The 23,028-nt window shown below is 39.6% G+C and overlaps 2 protein-coding genes across 13 annotated transcripts in view; both read left to right on the forward strand.

Annotated features, from left to right (window-relative positions):
- The window catches only part of grk4 (G protein-coupled receptor kinase 4), a 68,785-nt gene extending 51,685 nt beyond the window's left edge, over positions 1-17,100 (forward strand). The window contains exons 9-16 of one of the 3 annotated variants that reach the window (XR_008570633.1): positions 2,628-2,818; positions 4,259-4,296; positions 4,526-4,615; positions 4,798-5,006; positions 9,175-9,312; positions 11,578-11,715; positions 13,706-13,961; positions 14,226-17,100. Coding sequence is in view for 2 of the 3 variants with exons in the window: in XM_054778381.1 (XP_054634356.1) it covers positions 2,628-2,818; positions 4,259-4,296; positions 4,526-4,615; positions 4,798-5,006; positions 9,175-9,312; positions 11,578-11,715; positions 13,706-13,837; positions 14,226-14,282 (993 nt within the window). In the remaining variant the exon portion in view is untranslated. The remainder of the gene's footprint in view (positions 1-2,627; positions 2,819-4,258; positions 4,297-4,525; positions 4,616-4,797; positions 5,007-9,174; positions 9,313-11,577; positions 11,716-13,705; positions 13,962-14,225) is intronic. The other 2 variants (XM_054778381.1, XM_054778382.1) reach the window with 2 other exon arrangements.
- Positions 17,101-18,009: 909 nt separating this feature from the next.
- Positions 18,010-23,028, forward strand: part of htt (huntingtin) — a 35,727-nt gene continuing 30,708 nt past the window's right edge. For all 10 annotated transcript variants that reach the window (XM_054779505.1, XM_054779513.1, XM_054779506.1 and 7 more), the window contains exons 1-3: positions 18,010-18,398; positions 19,075-19,158; positions 19,293-19,413. In XM_054779505.1, the coding sequence (XP_054635480.1) occupies positions 18,301-18,398; positions 19,075-19,158; positions 19,293-19,413 (303 nt within the window). In that variant the 5' untranslated portion in view covers positions 18,010-18,300. The remainder of the gene's footprint in view (positions 18,399-19,074; positions 19,159-19,292; positions 19,414-23,028) is intronic.

Here is a 23,028-nt window from a genome sequence, read left to right on the forward strand (position 1 = left end):
TTTGGGAAAGGGGGCTTTTACATCATTTTGGGGAATTTTTAATGGAATGTGTAGTACGACCAGAATCACCTCACACATCCTTGACCGCCTTCTGGTTATACTACAACACTAAGTGTTGTGTATGTGTTTGAAATGTGTGTTTTTACATATGTTTGGGGAATTTTTTATTGGGAATTTATTCATTTTCTATGCCACTTACGGTATACTCTCTAGGGTCTCGGGGGTTTGCTGGAGACAGCCGGGGTACACCCTGGACAGGTCCACATGGAATTGATGTTATTGGGAATAATATTCAATAAATTGATTCCTAGAAGATGTTTTACTATCATATCAAATTCAGCCACTATATGTATGCTGCAGAATGTACTACAACACTTAGTTTGGTCAAAGGTGCTCCTACATAATTTTAGGGAATTTTAAGGGGAATATCATTCAGTAATTTCACTTCTGTGAAGTGTCATACCACCAAACTCACCTTGCATTCTGGTGGTTATACTTTAGCAATTAGTTGGGCAAAAAAGTGCTTTTACATCATTTTGGGGTATTTTTATTGGGGATATCATTTTGCAAAGTGCAGTGCTACCAAACTCAGCTCACACATTTATTAAAAAAAAAAAAAAAAAAGGTTGCCGCTTATTGTCTGTGTTACCATTGTTCACTTGGGAGTTATAAGTTTGAATCTATGACTATATTTCTAACTTTACTGCAGTTCGTTACCTTGCGTTTTCGTGTTTTAATTCAGCCACATGTTGCAGCTTGCATGTGTGTAACACAGTACAGTGTTGCCTTATGGCTTGTATTTTGGCACCACTTTGATCAACAAAGACAAGAACAAGGTAGAGAATGAAATCGCCTATCAAATAATGAATCGTTTATCAAATAATGACTCAAGCCCTGGGGTAAAAATCTGACTTAAATGTGGTCATAAATTATGTTATGACCCTATATTGGCTTTTTTTTGCTAGCTTTCGTTGCTAATGACACGTCATATCTATCTTGCCTCCCTCCTTGCTTTGTGTGTTATCGCAGAGGAATTTTCCCATTCCCTTCTTGTGGACAGTTACTTACCGCACAGTCTGTAGCAGATGGGATTCCTCCTCATGGCAGTAACATCCTGCTTGTACTGCACTGCTACACACACTAATACACAATACCCTGCATGTCACTGACCCTCAAGGGAGAGAGGGCAAGATTGGTGGGAATTAGGGAGGGAAAATGGAGCTCAAAAAGACAGGCTATGAGACATGAACGTAAGGAGGAAACAAGAAGCCTTTTAGTAACTGCACTCGATCCCTGTCTTTGTGTACATTCCTGACATTCACGCAACATTAGCGAAAGTATTGAGACGCATCTTTTAATTAATGAAATGTGGGGTTGCGCTAGACCTCACATTTCACACTACATCTTAAATCTTCATTCTACCAACATTTTGGATTTTGGAAGGCTTTTGAGGAAGAAACTTTTGAGGAGACCTGAACTAGGTATCTCAGTATTATTAATATACACTAGTGTCTATGTGTGTCAGGACCTGAAAGACTTGTGATGTAAATTTGTGTACATTATGTATGCCTCTTACAGTGGTACTTTTATTTTTATTAGTAATTCTTTCCAAAAGGTCAGCCGAAACTTTTGAAATCGAAGGCAATTTTTCCCATGGGAAATGATGTAAATCCAATTGGTCCATTCCAGACATAAAAAATTATTAGCATAAAATACATTTTATAGAGAATAATTATATTTGTAAACCATACAAAATGATTGTAAATGATGAATTAAATAGATAAATGAACATCAATTAATATCACTTTTGCCTTGATTGAAAACTTGTTGGAGTGGAGAGGGAGGAGGGGATCTACACCAACAGGTTTTCAACATATCCTTCGCGGTCTATTTTGTTAACACCTTTACCCCTTTGGGTGCATTAGCTTCCTTGATTTATTTTTTCTTCTCCAGAATGGAACTTATTGTTAATGTGGACTTCCTGTACATCCTGGTGAGATCGGCCAGTCAGACGCCATCTTCGTACTTCGCGATAAGTTGTTTCTTGAATTCAATAGCGTTTCCTTCTTTCTCATATTGCTGGCGCACACAACTTTTTTTGGCTCCACTGTGGGTTATTTTGCAGTCGCATTCAATAAACAATGCACGGACAGTGAGTCAGCATTGCATACTGGGCTTTGTTTGGGCACTCGATTCTGCGTCAGTGACACAGAACAGGGCAAACAGACTCGTCATTCTCATTTAAGTTTGCCAAACGAATGTGCCTTATAGTATACCGTAACATTGACGTATCGCCAGATTTTGTGGCGTTCGGGGTTTGTTGGGTTTGTGATCCAAGGTGACTACATAAACATGCAATGCTATATCAATGTACCAAAGGATAAAATAAAAGTGTACGAGAACCGAGGCAAAATTTTGGCCAAAGGTTTTTGACCAATACCGAGGTTTGACTGTATTACATTATATACAATATGCAGAGACATGAATGGAATGAAACCTTTCTGCTCCTGGGTCTCTTACCACTGCTCTTTCTTGTCTCTTCCACCCCCATTTGCCTCATGTACAACTCCTTTCTTCTCAACTTCTCCTTCCCTGTCACCTCTACCCCGATGTGACCCTTTTTCCAGGTTAGTTTAGCATATGCCTATGAGACCAAGGATGCGCTGTGCCTGGTGTTGACCATAATGAATGGTGGTGACTTAAAATTCCACATCTACAACATGGGCAACTCTGGCTTTGATGAGCAGAGAGCCATCTTTTACGCTGCTGAGATCTGCTGTGGCCTTGAGGACTTGCACCGTGAGAGGATAGTCTACAGGTTAGCAAATTCAACGCTTTGGATGAAAAATGCCCTACATCTTTTATGAAGAATAGCCTCAGACAATTCTATGCCATTTTAAGTGTTATGCGTGCGGTCACAAATCAGTTAGTTAAGCCAAGAAGCTTCAGGAATGTGTGTGGAGCTTTGTTTCTGGCAACATATGTTAGGAATTTAACTCTGCCAGAACCCCTTTATACAATCTTGTTGTCCAAGAAAATATGTTTGCGTCTGAAGGGAGATGACTATCAATTTTACTCATGAAGTTATGTCTTAAAACCGACTACTGCTCAGCTTGTGAAAACAGTTGCATGTTTGCTGCTGGCAGTGTTAAAGGAGGCTTTGAAAGCCTGAGAAAATGACCCCGATGGTCAATGATGCGCTTGTTTATCGCAAAGTAAGATTGCATCCATTCATGACGGTGGGCAGCTGTTTGGGATTTGTTGTTGGTTTATCCAGCTGCAGAACTGCTAAAGAATGTAATGAATCCATGTAAAAACTGCTATGAATATACATAATATAAATGGAACAGGATTGGGAACAAATGATACAAAATAAACCAGCGCTTAAAAAAAAAATAGGTACAGGCCAAACTATCGCGCTACAGTGATGCAGTCAGATATATTTGTTAAAACTCAACAAGTCTGTTAAAGAATGATGTAAAAAAAAAGGAATACAGTAATCCCTCACCACGCTTCGGATTTCACGGCTTCACTCCATCACAGGTTTTCAAAAATATATTATAATATTATCGTATATTATAATAATCCATCCATCTTCTATGCTGCTTATCCTCACTAGGGTTGTGGGTATTACAATAATAATTTATATTATTTATATTTATATTATAAGGAAATGCATATTAAAGCAAATTTTATGTTATTTTTTGCCTAAATCATTTTTAAACATAAAAATGGTTAAATTAATTAAAATACAAATATAAGGCATTCAGAAGAGTCAAAAGATGCTGGCATGATACTGTATGTAGTATTCTACACTGGTCACTAGGTGTCAGTAGTGTTACTGTAATGTTCGGTGAGACACACAAGCACCAGACTTGATTGCCGGGAAAACTGGCTTTTTTTTTTTTTTTGCAGGTTTGAATTATCTCCCAACAGGCACAATAATTCCTAACACGGGCTACTATTGCGAGCATAACCCATGCCAAGCTAAAACTGAACTCCCCGACGTCACTTCCTGTCTTCCCCCCCGCTCAGTTCCCCTAACGTCGAAACGCATTTACAGCAATGCACATGAGCATGAGTCTTATTTATGCCTTAAATTACTTATTTTCTCTTGTTGTGTCTACTGTATGGGATTATATGAGTATAAAGGTAACTGTAGGGGTGTTATTTCATGGCTTGACGGCTCTAAAATATTATCTATTTTCACAGCTAAATTGTGATGGCTACATTTTTGACCATTGTTTTTTTTCTCCAGAGATTTAAAACCGGAAAACATCCTTCTGGATGATCGTGGTATGTCTGTTTCTTCTTTCACATCCGGTCTGCTTGGTGGAATGCTTCTCTGCAACGAGAGAGTTATTTGCATGCCATTGTTGTTTGGAAGCTAAATTGTGCAAACACAGCAGCATTGTGTATCACATCTTTGTGCACTCCGTGTTCGGCCAAAAAGATTGCAGTTTTAAAGTCATGGTTTCGTAAAAGACTGAACACATGTTATATTTATACTGTACATCTTGTTTAGGGCACATCCGCATTTCAGACTTGGGTCTGGCTGTGCAAATTCCTGAAGCAGAGACGATACGAGGGAGAGTAGGCACTGTTGGATACATGGGTATGAAATGGATTTGATATTTTGTCAGCCATCTTTTTCTTTAGTAAAAGTCAGACTTTTTCCAACACATCCACTCCCTGTCAATATGCATTATTAACCAAATGTCAGTTTCCTTTCACTGAGAAGTAAAAGCACCGTAAACTTGTACGATTCCCAACTTCTCTTCATCCCTACTTTCTCAGCACCAGAGGTAATCCAGAATGAGAGTTACACCTTCAGTCCAGACTGGTGGGGTCTGGGCTGTCTCATCTTTGAGATGATTCAAGGCCAGTCACCCTTTCGCAAACGCAAGGAACGAGTCAAGCGGGAGGAGGTGGACAGACGCGTGCGTGAGGATCAGGAGGAGTACTCTGACAAGTTCTCTGAGGACGCCAAGGACATCTGCAGACAGGTGAGCGTGAATGGATAGAAGTTGCAAATGTATGGCTTAGTAAAAAGAGAAGAAATCCGGGTCTAAGGCAGGGGTCGGCAACCTTTACTTTCAAAAGAGCCATTTTACCCCCTCGCCCACAACAACATCTTATAAACTTTTAAAAGTTTGAATCTTTCTCAATTTTACCAGTTACAAAAACAGCATACAACAAATGGAAGTGTAGTGTAGATGTGTAACGGATGCCAACTAGTGAGGTTGTGATAGTATGTTGGTTAAACCTCACTACCTGACGCCGTAAGAAATGTGCAGCACAGTGAATTGACAGCCTGTTCCTTTTAGCTCGCTGGCTAACACTGCTCGACTTAACTATCAATCAGTGGGCTTATGTGGTCACCAGTTTGAGCAGGGCTAACCTGCAGGGGTGACCACTTTTACACATTTAGGTCTGCTTTGAAATAAATGACTACTTTTCAGAAAGAGTTGAGTGCTGGTTTTGAAACTGTCTTTCAACATTTTTTGTAGTTTCTCGCCACATAGCAAGCAAATACGCAAGCCATCATCAAAAGAATCTGTCCATGCAGACTTAAACACTTTATTTTCTTCCGAGATGTTTGTTTTGTGGGGGGATATATTAATGGTTAGCTTACCGCGGGTGAAAAGATGTCTCTATCACAGCTCTAACGCAAGCAGGCAAACACCGGCTCCCCCGTCCTTCCTTGCCCTCATCCTCATCACCAGTCAGAACTCAACCAGGATGCAGTCATGGTCTTAAAGAAAGTAGGATATTTTTCATTCTTTTTCTAAAATGCACATTTTTCCCACTCGGATATTAAAAAAATATTCTAGCATTGTGAAGGGAGCCACAACAAAGAGGCTGAAGAGCCGCGGGTTGCCGACTCCTAGTCTAAGGGATATGTGCTCACCAAAATTTCCTTTGGGATCAGTAACGTATCTGAGCGACCTATTGCACTAAATGATGTTTTCTTTCAGGACAGCCTTAAAGGAACATTTTTTATTTCATATTTTACCCATCATCCACAATCCTTATGTGAGACATGAACACACGTCTTTCTCTGTGCGTTCTGGAGATATAAAAACAGCTAAAAAGAGGCAGGTCATTAATGCACACACTTATTCCACCTAGAAAGCCCGCTATTAAAACACCTCCAAAAACCTCCAACAAGGTTTTATGGTTTTATATCCATGCTGTAACCATGTAGTAACAGGCACATTCATGATAACATGTAATACTTACAGTATTTTGCCATACTTTGGTCATTTTAAGCATTACCGGAACTTCCTTCATGGGCGCATTGATTTCACATAGCAACATAGAAACGAACGCTACATCTAGCGTTAACTTTTTCTCCATAACCATAACTCCATAACCAATTTTCAGACGGATTTTACGCACTGTTTCTGGGCTGCGAGAAGCTAGCAAGCCTCACTTCCAAGCCCTATCTGGAACATCGCTGGACATTCTTCCAGGTGGCTGCATTTCACATTTTTGACATCAAGCAATGTTTAAACCTTGATTTTAGTATAAATTGTGCTTCTTGTTGCTCGCTGTAAACTGCCGCATGTTTACTCGGCTCTACTCGAATAGAGCAACAGCTGGTTAGAAAGCGCTGAAAAAGCTGGCTTCTCAGCATTTCATTTTTTCCTGTTATGATGGCATGTCTTCGTAATAGCGTTTTCCGATTTGACATAACTTATAGTAACGAATACGCTTGTTTGTGACATCACGTGAAATCCAGCAATAGGTAGAATAGGTGCGTCCCATTACGTGCATTCTTAGCTGCCTTTATTGAGCTGTTGTTATATCTTTACAACGCACAGAAAAGAGAAAAAAGGGTGTTCATGTCTCGCATAAGGATTGTGAATGGGGGAAAAAAAGGCAATTTTTCCTAATTATTTGTGGCTGTGATTCAGCAACGTCCGGACAACTTGTCTCAGTGAATTCTAAAGCTTATCTAAGACTGACTTTTTAATGGCCCAAGTCAGATATTACACCAAAATTTACTCCTAAGTTACCTATAAAACACATTTTCTCATTCAATACCAAAGACATATTTATACGTTTTTATAAATCTGAATGCCCGTTCCCAAAGACGTATTTATATGCATTTTACGTTCTTTTGCGCAAGAAGCAAAAAGAGTTGATGACGCAACAGCACACTAATAAATGTCACTTTTACAGCAGTTTTAAGCCATAAAAACGGCCACAGGGTGGCAGAAGTCTATTTGATACGAGCTCGGCACGGTCATTTGCCTGCAAAAACGCACTTGACGGCAAGGAGGAAGTGGAAGAGCATGGTGGAGTGTACCGTGCAGAAGGTTACTCATTGTAGGGAAATTTTAACGCACGCACGTGTGCACACACACAGAGTTTAGTTCCACATGTGAACATTTTTAATAGTTCATGGTGTTTTATTTGTAAATAAATTGTTATTTAGATGTACAACAATCCTGTGTCAAAGTGAAGGTTATGCTTGAAATGTATCTTTTCACAAAAAGCTCTTTTTCTCCCTTTTCTTGTTAAGAACTGATATTTTCCTGAAACTTACCTATGTTTTACTGCTGATTACTAAAGAACGGAAAAAGGTAGAAAGAAACATTTTTTTTCTGATGAACGATGAGAGTCTAATCTTTCTTTTGGTAGGTGTCATGTTTATATAGTCTTTGAACACAATATTCTGTGTGCCTTGAAAAATCTGTCAAAATTGTCTAAAATGGCCTGTACTGAAGCGGTTGTCTTTTCAAAAATGGCTGGGATTTAATGAGTTAATGAAAAGATTAAATATAAATAGTAATAACAAAACTCCCTGTGGTTGCCCTGCCTTGTTAAAATATTGTCCCAGGTTAGTCTGGAAGCATAACCTCTTCTTCTCCCATATCGCCTTATAACAGTGCTCTGAATCTATGACCCTTCTAGCATTGCTTAGCGTTCAGTAATCTATCTTTAATGATGGTCACAACAGTCAAGCTGTTGGGACCCAAATGACTATTGTGACGCAAAGCGCGGCCAATATTGGTGGGCCTGTCTCTTCTCGCTCAGCCTTTATGATGTCCATTTTCACTTCCATGTTGATGGCTTTCCTTTTCTTTGCCGCACTGCCGCTTGGGAGACATAATGAAGTCCAAAAAGTGAACTAATAAGCGATGTCATTCTTCCTCACTGTGGCTGCACAGGCACACACTGTATTTTTCCGCCCAGCAAGGGGCGCACACTGCATTCTTGTGCTGGGGTGGCGTGTATTCTTCCGCCATTATGCGCTGTTATTAGTTCTCCAGTGAGTCTCATGTTTACGGAACAAAATTAAGTTTTTAATTTAATTTAATTTGTTTTTAATTAATTTATGTGACCATCTTTATATGTTGTAGCCATTTCAGCCAATGTCAGAGCGTGAAATGAGTTATTATAACTTAGAAAATGTCATCTATAGTCAGAGAGGGAGCCACTGTGTTTTCTCTTTCTGAGCCAGAGAGAACGTTTATTTGTGTCTTACTGTGGAACATTCTGACCTGAGGTTCAACAGATTAGAAGACTCCCCAGGGGGAGGATGAGTGAGGAAAGTTAGAAGAAAGGTTTTTGTAAAGAAAAAAAAAAGAGAGGTTTGGAAACTGGGGGTGGGGGAAGTAGTCATGGCAGAGACGTAGGACCACAGCCCAAAAAAGTCATGTGAGTTGTCAAGAGCAGAAAGTGAGAGTCTGACCCAATATGGCTGATGTTGTGCACTGGCAGCAGGAAAAAAAAGATGACCTGGGGAGGTGGTGTGTAAAAGTGAGCTTGTTGATGATGAATTTGCACACATCACTACACCGCCACTAAACAGCACTCATCCACTTCATAAGCCGGCTGCGCTGTAGGTGGTGTGGAGGGAATATTATCTACAAGCTCTTCTAGAAACAGCAGCGCTTCGTTCTAATTCTATCCATGATGGTGTTGCATTAACCCCTAGGTGCATGGATTACTGTGCATTACTGCTGGTCTTTATTCAATTATGCATGATGTGAAGTTACGTAAAGTCAGGAGAGATTACATGTATGTGTTTTACAATAAATCATAAATACCATTGGACTCCCTTCTTTGTATTTTCAACGTATTTGGACCAGCTTTACCACCCACTAAGTAATTAATTTACTTTATTCAACATTCAAGTTTTATGTGTGTCTCTCTCTTTAGCTCCTGTCTAAAGATCCAAAGAGTCGACTTGGTTGTCAGGGTCGTGGGGCAATAGAGGTCAAGCAGCATCCCATCTTCAGGAACATCAACTTCAAACGATTGGAGGCAAACATGCTGGAGCCTCCTTTCAGCCCAGATGTAAGAGCATGCGCACAAAACCAAGAAAGACACTGAACTGTAGAATTTGCCGTCGTCATGAATGAATTTCAGTTACCAGCAACCTAGCGTACCTTTCCGGGTGGTGAGAAACAGATTTGGGATTTGTTATTATTTAAAATCCAAATTTGAAGCTGACCTGTATCAAAGATACAGAACAAACAAAACAGAACTCCTTAGTAGCGAACAGTGGAGTGCTGTTCTCTCTCTTATTTTATTTTCAGTCTCATAATAAATAGACTGACAGAGGGAAAGTAAATGTCTTGAGGGGTTAAACCAATATTTGACAGCCTAGTAGGATTATCCTCTGCTATTGGGTTTGTTCAGGTTCATAGGAAAGCAGTATCAAAGTCCTCAGAGATAATGGCTGTGTTCCAAATCGGGCACTTCCACACTTACACTTGCTAGTTTGGTTGTGCTCGCACTGAGAAGTACGACAAGATGCATTGTGCCATCAGTGCACTCAACACGGACCAAATGGTGAGCATGCAGCTATTTATCACAACCACCCTCGATCATTGCCATCCTGGCTACGTAACAGAAAGTGAGGGACGTACTCCAGAGGTTGTAATTCACAATTAAAAAGGAAAGAAGAAGAAGTGGAATCGGATAAATGTTGCGATTGTCATTTCCGGTAAGTCATCTACTACACTGTCAAAATTTGTGGTAGTAGTATGCAGTGCACATAGTAATACACATTCAAGTGTAAGTGTGAAAGATTTGGAACACAGCCAATGAGTTTCATTCTATTCAAATGCTAAACTTGATTACGCTGGTGTGAAAAAGTATTTGCCCCCTTCTTGAGGTTTTTTTTTTTTTTTTTTTTGCATGTTTGTCACACGTAAATGTTTCAGATCATTAAACAAATTTAAATATTAGTCAATGACAACGCCACTGAACATGAAATGCAGTTATAAAATGTAACTTTGTATTATTTAGGGAGGGAAAAAAATGCTCACCAACGTGGCCTTGTGTGAAAAAGTGATTGCCTCGCTGTTAAAATATAACTGTGGTTTATCACACCTGATTTCAAGTCGAAAAGGTTATAAAGCCATTTCTAAAGCTTTGTGACCCCGGCAAACACAGTGAGAGCCATTATTTACAAATGGCAAAAACATGGATCAGTGGTGAACCATCCCAGGAGTGACCGGCCAACCAAAATTACCCAAGGAGCACAGCGACAACTCATCCAAGAGGTCACAAAAGACCCCACAACAACATCCAAAGAACTGCAGACCTCACTTGCCTCAGTTAAGGTCAGTGTTCATGACTCCACCATAAGGAAGACACTGGGCAAAAACGGCCTGCATGTTCCAAGATGAAAACCACTGCTGACTACATTAAGGCTTGTCTCAATTTTGACAGAAAACATCTTAATGATCCCCAAGACATTTTGGGAAATACTCTGTGGTCTGATGAGACAAAAATTGAATGTTTTGCAAGGTCTGTCTGGCAAAAATAACGCCGCATTTCAGAAAAAGAACATCATACCAACAGTAACATGTGGTGGTGGTAGTGTGATGCTCTGGGGCTGTTTACTGCTTCAGGACCTGGAAGACTTGCTGTGATAAACGGAACCATGAATTCTGCTGTCTTCCAAAAAATCCTGAAGGAGAATGTCCGGCCATTTGTTCGTAGCCTCAAGATGAAACCAACTTGGGTTCCACAGCAGGATCCAAAACACACCAGCAAGTCCACCTCTGAATGACTGAAGAAAAACAAAATGAAGACTTTGGAGTGGCCTAGTCAAAGTGGCCTTTCTGAATCCTATTGAGATGCTGTGGCATGACCTTAAAAAGGCGGTTCATGCTGGAAAACAACAATTCTACAACAATTCTGCAAAGATGAGTGGAAGAAAATTCCTCCACGATGTTGTAAGATACTCATTGTAAGGTATCGCAAACGCTTGATTGCAGTTGTTTCTGCTAAGGGTGGCCCAACCAGTTATTAGGTTTAGAAGGCAATCATCGTTTCACACAGGGCCATGTAGGTTTGGCTTTTTTCCCCTCCCTTAATAATACAAAGTTTCATTTAAAAACTGCATTTTGTGTTCAGCTGTGTTGTCATTGACTAATATTTAAATTTGTTTGATGATCTGAAATTTTTAAGTGTGACCAAAAAATAAGAAATCAGGAAGGGGGAAACCCCTTTTTCACACCACTGTTTTTTGGTAAGTTCACAAGTCAATGTAAACAATTTAGTCAATTTCACATCATGTTTCTTCTCTTCCTTGGATTTTTCTGCTAGCCCCGTGCCGTGTACTGCAAGGACGTCCTCGACATCGAACAGTTCTCCACTGTCAAAGGTGTGAACCTTGACCCCACGGATGATGACTTCTACCACAAGTTTGTCACAGGGAGTGTCTCCATCCCGTGGCAGAATGAGGTACTGCAGCAACAGTTCACTGTGGTGATGATGTCATTGTTCCAGCAGCTAACATAGTGCAGTACATGTCATTTGCTTCAATGAAGAATAGAACGGCGGAATTACAGCCATCCATCTTTTTACTTATTTACATGCATAAGTTCTTAAATGTCCAATATCCTCCCGAGATAAAGCATCCTTTGCTGATTTGTACCCAATGCAATTTTGGATCCATATTTCAGTCCAATTCATTGCAGCTTGTCATGGTACAGTTTGGGATGGTGATTTCACTTATGTCTACAACACGCTGTATTGGTGTTATATCGACACCACCATACCGGTGTTATGCAGTGACTACAATTGATAGAAAATAAGAAGATGAACATAACGAACAGCAAATACTGCTTCAGCGATCAGTTGCTTTAGCACCATTATAACATTTTTACAGTGGCAAGTACAAACAAAATTATACAGAAACAAAGTGAATGCAGGCATGTCACAATTAGATACAGTATGTGAACAGTTTGATACTAATGAAGCCCTTGCCTTCTAATAAAAAGCACTCTTATCAGCAAAGCAATGACATGCAGCTTCTGCCTGGTGTGGTAGAATCCAGGTTAATACTACCATGCTTTTATTTAGAAGCTTACTTTGTTCTGCACAGGAAGACATTGTGTGCATGATTTATGCTGTGTAACCAGACAGGCGGTATGTTGGTCCTCCTCATGTGAGAGCGCTGTCATTTCTGAAAGTGATGTCAGCAGTAAGTAACACCTCTCAGCTAAAGCCAGTAAACAAGTGCTTGTCGAGGTAGCTCGTCGACTTTATTCGGTATATTTTTCATCAAAATAGTAGTCATGCCAAAATGTTGTGTTGCTGCTGGATGTTTACAGTATCCGTATGATACTGTAAGTTTGCTTTCTTTTCCAAAAGAGTTTAAGACAAAAATGGACGAAGCAAATGCAGAGAACGAGAGACAGATGGAAGCCCAGCTTTACGAGACCTTTACACCTTAAACCTTTACAAGAATCATTTGGCTTGGAAGTACAGTATAAATGCATTTTGAAAAAGAATGCTGTTCCGCCGGTGGAATAGTACCGGCCAATAAATAGGAAAAAAAAAAAAAAGACAACAACAACCACTACGTCAAAGTTTCCACAGAATAGAGTAAGTCATGTCGTGTTTACATATTGTGTTCTAAACCCTTATTTTGCCATAGCGACAAAGCTGCAAAGCATGCATGTTATATAAAAATAATTTCACAGCGATATGTTGATGGTGGGAGGCGGCGGCAGCAAAATATGAAATAAATTAGGCCCCTCTACGCTCATTAATAAGCCGATTTAAAGCAATAATTGAAGGATGAGCAATTCCAGAGTAATTTAGACTTACAGTCTGTGTTATGAAGGCGACCACTCTTCATCTCGATGTCCTAAGGCTTAAGTCCGTATTCTGCAAGTTCTCCATTCATATCCAAATTTTTCTCCCTTTTTTTCTCCTTGAAAACTATAGATGCATCTCTCAAATCTTTGCCATAATCACCGTAAACATCCTCTGTCTTGCACACCGCTTGTGTAGCTGAGAGGCGTTACTACGCTTATGTCACTTTGTCATTTTAAAGATAGGCAAAGAAAATGAATGAATGAGTGTAAAAGTGACTACACGGGTGTTATATCATCTCTAGAGGGCTCTAACAATAGTAAAAACTGTATTCAGAAAGTCATACAAGTGTTTTCAATGCTTTTCACTATGAAAATATTCCATTTATTAATATTGAATCCTACAAAGCAGAATTTCACCTACCGCGGTCAGGTCTGGAACCAATTAACTGCGATAAACGAGGGGTTACTGCACTTAGTTTGCAGCCTGGTTACTACCATTTACATCGGCACCATGCCATTATGATACAGAATATCGATACCCATCCCCATGCGTGACTGAGCTGTACTGGTTGGTGGAAACAAGGCCTCCTCATTCAAAAATTGAAAACTTGTTCACTGTCTTTGTGTAGATGATTGAAATGGAGTGCTTCAAAGAAATCAATGTCTATGAGACTGATGGGACGCTATGTCCAGACCTGGACATGAACCGGCCTAACCCTCCACCAAAGAGAGGCTTCTTCTACCGCTTGTTCAGAAGAGAGGCAAGTGCTAGTGCTCCGGCGACTGTCCGAGGGGGTGGGGGCTAAGGTACTTCCTCTATTCCTTCTACTCCTCCTTGGCCGTGTTCAACATCAATTACATGTGGCTCCTGTCTCATGCGATTTTGTAAGTGTTTTAAGTTTGACTTCCGGATCTGATCATTTCCACACTTCTTTTTATTTCCTTTTGTCTTTCTGGGTTGAATGTCTCCCTTTCTGTCTAATTTTCCCTAATGGTTCCAAAATGTTTTTGGAGGTGTGGCTTCATATGTCTGTTTTCCTCACCTCATTCCTGACATCATTGTTTGCTTTGTTTCCCACAAGTACTGTAGGTGAAAACCGTTGCTGTTAATGGCGTATCACACAACATACATGTATGCTTCTTCCCCAGGTCTGCTTTAAGAGCGGTTACAGTGACGACGAGTTCGAGGAGCCCTCTCGACTTTAAACCACTCTCTCCACCCGCCGAAACATCCCACCCCTGCCGCTGATCTTTACCATAAACTCCAGCCGAGTGCAAATCTTAGGAACTCAGTGAATGTTGACCTGTATTTATGAGCTGTACTAAAAGTGTATTATAATTAAAGAAAAAAGTATGAGTTTAAAGATTTTGTACCTTTGTACTTGAATTTATGTCTAGATGTATATTTTCACTAAAGGTTGTATTGTACAAAAAGCCATAAAAGTACCACTTGAATGCATAAATTACATTTTTATTTGATTGTCTTTGGGATTGAGTATGGATAATGTTTTTTTTTTGGGCAGTTTCTTTTTAAAGAAGCACAGTACCAGTTGTCTTTATTTTTCTCAATGTAGCATAATGCCTTTTTTTTTCTATATGTGCTGTATGTTTAGCATTTATTTGGCCAATGTGAGGTGTTTTTAAGCACATCAGATCCTCCTAATCCCAAATTAACGCACCGCGTCCTCAGCCCTCAAGGCTCAGGTAGAGCTGAATGAAATCTGTCACTATACAAATGGTAATGCAAATCAAATATGTTGATTACTGATTTGTTGCTTCCCAAAATCCGCTCCTTCTTCTCTTGACTGGACAACGCAAAGTTGGTTAAGATATACGATGAGCCATGTATTCACCTCTGACCAGACAGCGTGATTTGGTATTTGGCCAGCATGTGTCTAGCGAAGGTGACATCGATTTACTTTTAACAATCAGAATGTCCAGCATAAATAACTTATGCCCAAAACTTGTGAGCTCAAAAGCTAACGTTTAATAAAGATCAGATGTCAGATGTTGTTTCCCCTCTGGAGCACAACTCTTCAGTAACTGTATTTTACAACGCCACTCGGGCAGAGCTATTTTGGGGTATTTTTTTTTCTTTATTCTTTGCCCTCTGTCCTGCAGATGTGTGCAGAAATGGGGGAAAATATTTTTTATAATATTTCTCTCCAAATATTCCAATATTTTGGAGGGCTAAGAGGGAGTTAGGCACCATATTGTGAAACATCTGACCTGCAGCTAACAAATTGTTTCATCTTTGTAACACATTGCTGTTGAATGAAATTAACCTCTATCAATCCGGTCAGTCGCTATTAGCCACTGAGTTGAGATTAGAGCCCGCTTTTGCCTTTGTGCAGTAGATCATGAATAGTATGGCTGTTGGCCACATATCCGTAGATAATATGCAGCTATATTCTGTGACTGAAGCTGTGTTTATGCTCGACAAAGAGAAATATGTTTGTTGTAATAGTGCACAACTTTTAATCTTCCATGAAAAACATACAGCAGTATGTTGTTCACTCATAGAAAGGTGCTGGCTTGTGTGTGGATAAAGGGAGAAATGCAGGATTTCAACTCCTTCCAGTTCTAACAAAGGCTCTCAAAGGCGTTTGACGTTGTGGAGTTGTACGTTTCAGGTGGTCAGTGTAACTTCCGCCTTCTACCATCACTTTTCAATACTGTGAATACTCCGTTTTAGACAGTGTGTGTACATTAACTTGTATGAAAATGCAGTTCATCAAATTTGATCTGAATTCATAGAACATTTGAAGTTGATTTTATTACCACGTATTTTCTCAGTTACCTTAAAAGTTGGGACTTGGGAATCTTTAATTCGTAATTTCTCAAATGCAGTTCAAAGGTGCATATATATGAAAGCGTGTGCATATATTACTCCCTATAGTTTTGTGTTTTCTTGCTCTAAAAAAAAAAAAATGCTCCTGTTGCACATTCCACTATCACCATACAAACACGTGCCATGTATCTGTTACTGGCTTGAGTCATTTGTTTCTGTGTTGCTCTGAAGCTTACTCTCTTGCCTTTGTAGATTTTAGGCTTTTTTTTTTTTTTTTTTAGTACTTCCAGCCTCAAAAACCTTGTACATTTAATAATAAGCTGTAAAACACTGACATACATAGAGAAACTGATGCCTGCTGCACCTATTCACCTGCTATGGTCAGTAATAGGAGTACAACTCCAGCATCCACTTAACATATTCATTGCACTGGGATGTGTTTCGCCAATGACAATAGGAAGTGTCTCCTTTCAATGATACCAAAATCAATATTGAGTAAAATGACATGTATTATTTGGACAATGAAATGAGGAAAGACTGATAGCCTTCATTGTGTGTGCCAGTTGCAAAAAGACATCACGCCTTTTTCATCCTCTTCACCCTTCCATCCATTCCAAGAGAAATCCTTCACACAACGGAACTTTAAACTGCTCAAAAGTTTTGAATGTCCGCACTAAGTGCATTGTAATGCCTGTTTTAAAGAAAAACATATGGTTTATTACACAAGCATGTATTGGTTTGTAATACTTCAGGTTCCTTGTATATGTAAATGATGACCTTTTAGTGCCAACATATCTCTGGTATATGAGGACAGTTAAAATGACCTGTAGACATGGCCTCGTTTTAATACGTGAAAGGCATTCCTTCTCTCGGATGGTGAGTCAACCCTTCCAAACTGGGATAAGCCTCACCAGTAACACTTGAGGGAGAGATCCTCAGTTCCTTGATGTCGCTTGAGTGTCGTCAATATAAGCCTAGAGAAGCACTCAAGAGTTTCTCATTCTGTCTAGAATTAGTTTTAGTTAGTGTAAAGCTATTTCAAGGAATGCTCTACTGGTATTCAAACAGGGCCTGACACCCACCCCCACCAACCCTTTCCTTTTTTGTACCTGTACAGTCATGTTGTTCAACCACTGCAGTCATTGTTAAATTCTTGTACAAGTTGTATCACTGGTTGTTGTACCATATCTTACATTTGTAATTATGAAAAAATACACTGCCATTTGTATAAAATGTATCCGTGTCCTGACTAATTTGTGTATTTCCTAGGGGCTGATATAGAATATGTGATATGGAAGAAAATGATCCAAATAGCTGATTGCTGAACAACTCTACGAATAACAGTATAACAAGCAGAGTTTTAATCTTAATTTAGACATCATGTTAGGTCAGTTTTACAAATATTTCAATTGCCTTCTTGTAATTTTCATTACACTTTGACTTTATTCCCGTAATATTTTGATAATATATTCTCGTAATGTTTTTTTCCCTAACCTAATTTTCCAAAAATTGCCTACTTTATTCTTTGTTTCATTACTAATATTGAGGAAATATTTTTTTTTAGTATTATGACATGTTCAACATTTTTTGTTGTAATAATACAAATTTGATATTAACATTATGACTTTATTGTAATATTTCTACTTCACTCATATAATTACTGCTCTTTTTTCAATTTTTCTTGTTTGTATTATTTTGCTTGATAGTTGTAGTTTTAAAATGTGTTTGCCAATAAAAAAAAATCAGCCACGGAGCCACTAAGAGCCCCTGGCCCTCACTTTGTACACTCCTGAATTAAATGAAGCCTTTCTGTCAGTCCTACCAAAAATCTCTATACAATATATACAGTAGTAAGGAAGAAAGGTGTAAGATTAAATACAAAAATAATGCAATGCATTTTAAGGCATTAAAGTTCTAATGCAACTAATTTAAACTGAATGTTATTTAAAGTTTACTTCTAAGGCTTACTAATACATTTGATGGAAAGCATACAAAACCATCTGACTAGCACGGTCCCGTGACTACAGGAAAACAACGAAATAAAAAAAGTAACTGTTTATGATTGGCTGTTGGCTACATAACCCAAGCCTGATTGGTCAGTCAGGTTGTTTTCGTCCTATCCCTAAGAAGCTGTCATACTTGCCATTTCCTGGTCTGATTTCTGCTGGTACGTCCGTCTTGCTGCATCAAATATGGCCCATCAACCAGCATTTCTCTCAGTCAAGTATATTATCATGAAGAGATAGTAGACGTCTTGGATTGGAGGTTGAGAGCCGAGAGCCTGCGGTAGTTGTAGCGAGCTGTGTTAGCACGCTCGTTACACTACGCACCGCTTGCTCTCCGTGTGCTAACTTGCCACCCCCGTGTTAGCTAGTTAGCTCACAATTATAAATATTAGCTAGCCAGCAAGTTTTCCTCCCGTTAATTGCAAAAATGGCCACGATGGAAAAACTAATGAAGGCCTTTGAGTCGTTGAAGTCATTCCAGCAGCAGCAGGGACCACCGACTGCCGAGGAGCTTGTCCAGAGACAGTAAGTGGCTTTTTACCCAACCGTAGTATCTTAGCATGCTAACCATGGGACGAGACAGGTAGCTTAGCCCGTTAGCTATCGTTACTTGTCAAAGGGCAATGCGCAGATTTAATCGTGGAGGCTGCAGTCATATCAATTGCTAATAACGCATCATATCGAATTATGGTAGCATCGTTATGTTGCCAGATAGCCACCCTGCTATATTATGCAATTGCAAAATGCCTCAGAAATAATTTGATATACTTTCAGTCTTGTTAATTTGGTAACCAGATTCTATGTGGTCTACTTGGCTAAACCGGTTGAAATAATGTAGTTGTGACCTGAACAAGATGTATGTATTGTACTGTAAGTACTGCAATGCCACAGAATCAGGTGCATTACAAGGGTCGCCCCTGTTGTGATGACGTCATTTATGTCTCTGTCCCAATACCAACAACACTTGTTTTAGGCGATTGTTTGATTCCACCTCCACTTCTGTAGTCTGTTATAACATCTATGTGAAGCTGCTCTTATTTATCTACAAATATTTGTTGCAATATGAAATACTGCATGTGGGTAACACATTAATTCACAGCATATTGTTGCAGTTGTAAGCACACAGTTGCCTCTTACTGTCCTTTTCTTTTGCCTTCACCGTGCACTGTTGTTCATCTATAATCATCACCCCATGTCACAGGAAAAAGGAGCAGGCAACAACAAAGAAAGACAGAGTAACGCATTGCTTGACAATATGTGAAAACATTGTGGCGCAGTCTCTCAGGTACGTGTGTATATATATATATATATATTTTTTTTAGAGAAATTATTTCATTTGCACTGGAACTGTGTGTCTGCATGTGTGCACAGTATAATGATGCTTCCCTCACTCTCTTCTTGTATGCTGGTTGTTGTTAGAACATCTCCGGAGTTTCAGAAACTGCTGGGCATCGCTATGGAAATGTTCCTCCTCTGCAGTGACGACAGTGAATCAGATGTCCGAATGGTAGCCGATGAGTGCCTCAACAAAATAATCAAAGTAAGGGAACACTTTAAAACATTCAGCACCTCGTCTTGCTGGCAAAACACACATGGATGTCCAAAGTGTGGCGCAGGGGACAGCTGCAGAACTTGACTCATTGCAGAAATAAAATCAGATAATAATAACAGACAGTATGACTGGCTTGTGAGAAAATACATGTCACAAAGTCCAATTCCGCAACTTTAGTGAAAGATGACATATAAAAGAAAATAGTGCATTATTATGATATGCTGTTTATTATTATTATTATTATTTCGTCTGTGTAGGCTCTCAGTCGTACAGGAGTTGTCCATCGAGGAAAAGGCTTCTTGAGACGTCATCTGTACTTCTGTGTAGAAGGTGTCGGACGGTGTCTCCAAAAGTTAGAGAAGGAAGAACTAATTGACAGACAGATGTATCATAGGTTATACCCTGGGGAGGCTACACCATGTATCTATGGCCTTCCAAAAATCCACAAGGAAGGGTTTCCCCTCAGACCCATTGTCTGTAGCATTGACTCTACCACGTACAATGTAGCGAAATATGTAAAAACAGTCTTATCCCCATTGGTAGGCAACACTGATCATCATATAGAGAACACAAAAGGGTTTGTGGCGAGCATCAAAGACCTCAGATTGGAGCCAGAGGAAACTTTGGTGTCTTATGATGTGACTTCACTTTTCACATCTGTCCCCACCTCAGCAGCAGTCTCGGTGGTGAGGAAGAGACTGCTCGAGGACTCAACTCTGCATCGGAGAACAAAACTTAGTGCTGACCACATCTGCCAATTACTGGAAATTTGCCTTAACACCACATATTTTCAGTTTAGAGGGAAATTCTACAGACAAATTCATGGTTGTGCTATGGGCTCACCAGTCTCACCCATAGTGGCGAATCTGTACATGGAAGAGATGGAGAAACAGGCTCTCACATCCTTCTCAGGGACAAAACCAAGGCACTGGTTTAGATACGTGGATGACACCTTTGTCATAATCAAAAAACAAGAAATTCAGTCTTTCACAGATCACATCAATGCGGTGGACACCAATATCAAATTTACTCGCGAGGACACTAAAGAAAACCAACTAGCCTTCTTAGACTGCAAGGTAATTATAGGAAAGGACAGACAGCTACTTACAGAGGTCTTTAGAAAGGCCACACACACTGACCAATACCTGCTTTTTGAATCAAACCATCCACTACAACATAAACTAGGGGTTATTAGGACCCTCCAACATAGAGCGGAACAAATACCAACTAGTGCTGAGGGAAAGAAAAAGGAGACACAACATGTCCAGAGAGCGCTCTCAACCTGTGGGTACCCACGGTGGGCTTTTAACAAATGTCAAAAGAAGAGAGTAGGGAAAGAAACCCAAAAGCCCACAGAAGCTAAAAGGAGAGGAGTGGTAGTCCCTTATGTAGCGGGGGTCTCCGAAAAACTCCAGAGGATCTTATGGCAACACAAAATTCCTACCTATTTCAAACCAGTAAATACCCTGAGACAAAAATTAGTGCATCCTAAAGACAAGGCTCCAAACCAGAAACAGAGCAATGTGGTCTATTCCATCCACTGTAAAGATGAGGAATGCAAAGAGCACTACATTGGGGAAACTAAGCAAATGCTCCAAAAAAGGCTTTATCAACATCGCAGGGACAATTCTAGTGGTCCTCAATCAGCAGTACATCTACACCTGAAAGCTACCAATCACTCTTTTCAGGACAGCGAGGTAAAGATTTTGGCCAAAGAAAACAGATGGTTTGAAAGAGGAGTAAAGGAAGCTATTTTTGTCAAACAACAGAACCCATCATTGAATCGGAATGGTGGTTTGAGGTTCAATTTGGACCCTGTGTTCAGCAGGTTACTGAGACCAAAACCCACAGCTCTTAGTCTTGCAAATGAGGTGAAGGCAGGGCCGAGCCAGAACAATAGATGCTAACAAGCCAGTATCAGAGTCGTTCATACCCAATTCAGGGAGCGACACTTCCCTTTTATCGTAGGTGTGAATAACAGGATAGGATTATACCACTGTAAAGATGAGGAATGCAGGCTTAGTGTAACGAACCAATAGGAGGAGGGTGTTGGCACACCAATTCCGCCCACTCTTACTGTATTTAAGGCCTAAGCTACCAGCACTTATTAGTTTGCTGACGAAGCTCTTCGGATGAGGAGCGAAACGTCCGACACCTTCTACACAGAAGTACAGATGACGTCTCAAGAAGCCTTTTCCTCTATTATTATTATTATTATTGTTGTTGTTGTTGTTGTTGTTGTTATTATTATTATCATAACAGTGGTTTATTTGGTCTAAAAAAAATGTAGACAATAATGTTTCGCGTCAATTTGTGGGACAATACAGATTTCAAATGCACCTGCGTGGTTTTGTGACTCGGTTAAATAAAAAAGTTTTTTTGTCCAGTCCTATTTTTTTTGTCTCGTGAGTTGGTTGTCTTGTGACACCCCTGGTATTAATCTATCCCACCAGAACACATTGTATTGACGGCCAGTTATATGTTATTGACTTACACGTGTTTCATTTCGCACAGCAGTGGACGCGCACGTGTATGTGGGCCTTATAACACGCACAGGCAATTAAAAAAAAACATTCATGGTGTGTGTTGAGTCCTTGTAAGTGTGCGCTGATATTAAAGATAATGTAAATGTCATTGTACATCTAATATCTCACTATATTGTTACGATGAGGGAGAGTTGCTTCTGGAGTACCCAGCATGCCTTGCGGGCACTTTGTAAATAACAGTTAAACTTACGTTTTTGTTGTTAGTCGTTATCTACATAGAATGGTAGTTAATTTTTGTTGTGTGTTAACGTACTTGTTACGTTTTGTTGCGCTGTTTATTTTTTGGTTCGTACCGTGACTAAGACTGCTGTTCTGTATGATAACTAGGTATGTCATACGAGATTAAAACATGATGATCGTTTAGAGAAAAGCCGTTGTGCGAGAACAGGGCAGCCAGAAGCCAGTCTGAACGATGGCATCGCTACTGTGAATGATAATACTTGTAATATGGAAGTGGCAGTGCGTGAGGCAGGATTAAGTGCATTGTTGAAGTGTTTTAAGCACACTATAAGTCCTACCTGCACACTATGTTCCCAGCGTTACACAGTAGCATGCGACACCTGCAACAGTGTTTATGTCTAAGCAGAAGTTGTAGTAATTCTACAATTTATCAGACTTAAAATTTGTCAGCTCAAAACTCGCTTCATATAACTTTTATCAAAACGTGATAGTAGGGTCTAATTCGGACCGACCTGCTGGTACTGTACTCTAAGCATCATGAGAAGTGTGGTTCTTTTCACTTGAACATAAAGCTGATCTACTCTGAAATCTATTTTACATGTGTCTTTACATACAGTAACTACTCATCAACATAAATGATTAGTAGCAGCTACAACTGCTGTCATTATTTTAACTTTTATCAGTGTTAGTTTTTGTTTGAATTTTTGGAAAAAAGTTCAACAGTTAAAAGCATCATGCTTAGGTCAAGCATGCAAAGTCATGAAGCATTTCAAAATGTACATGCATTGCTTTGTGACTCAGTTAAATAAAAAAGTTTGCGTAGTACTATATTATGTCATTTATAGTTTTTTAAAAGTAATGTTAAAATAGGGTCTTG

Source organism: Dunckerocampus dactyliophorus, chromosome 6 (genome assembly GCF_027744805.1).
Source record: "Dunckerocampus dactyliophorus isolate RoL2022-P2 chromosome 6, RoL_Ddac_1.1, whole genome shotgun sequence".
Classification (NCBI taxonomy): Eukaryota; Metazoa; Chordata; class Actinopteri; order Syngnathiformes; family Syngnathidae; genus Dunckerocampus; species Dunckerocampus dactyliophorus.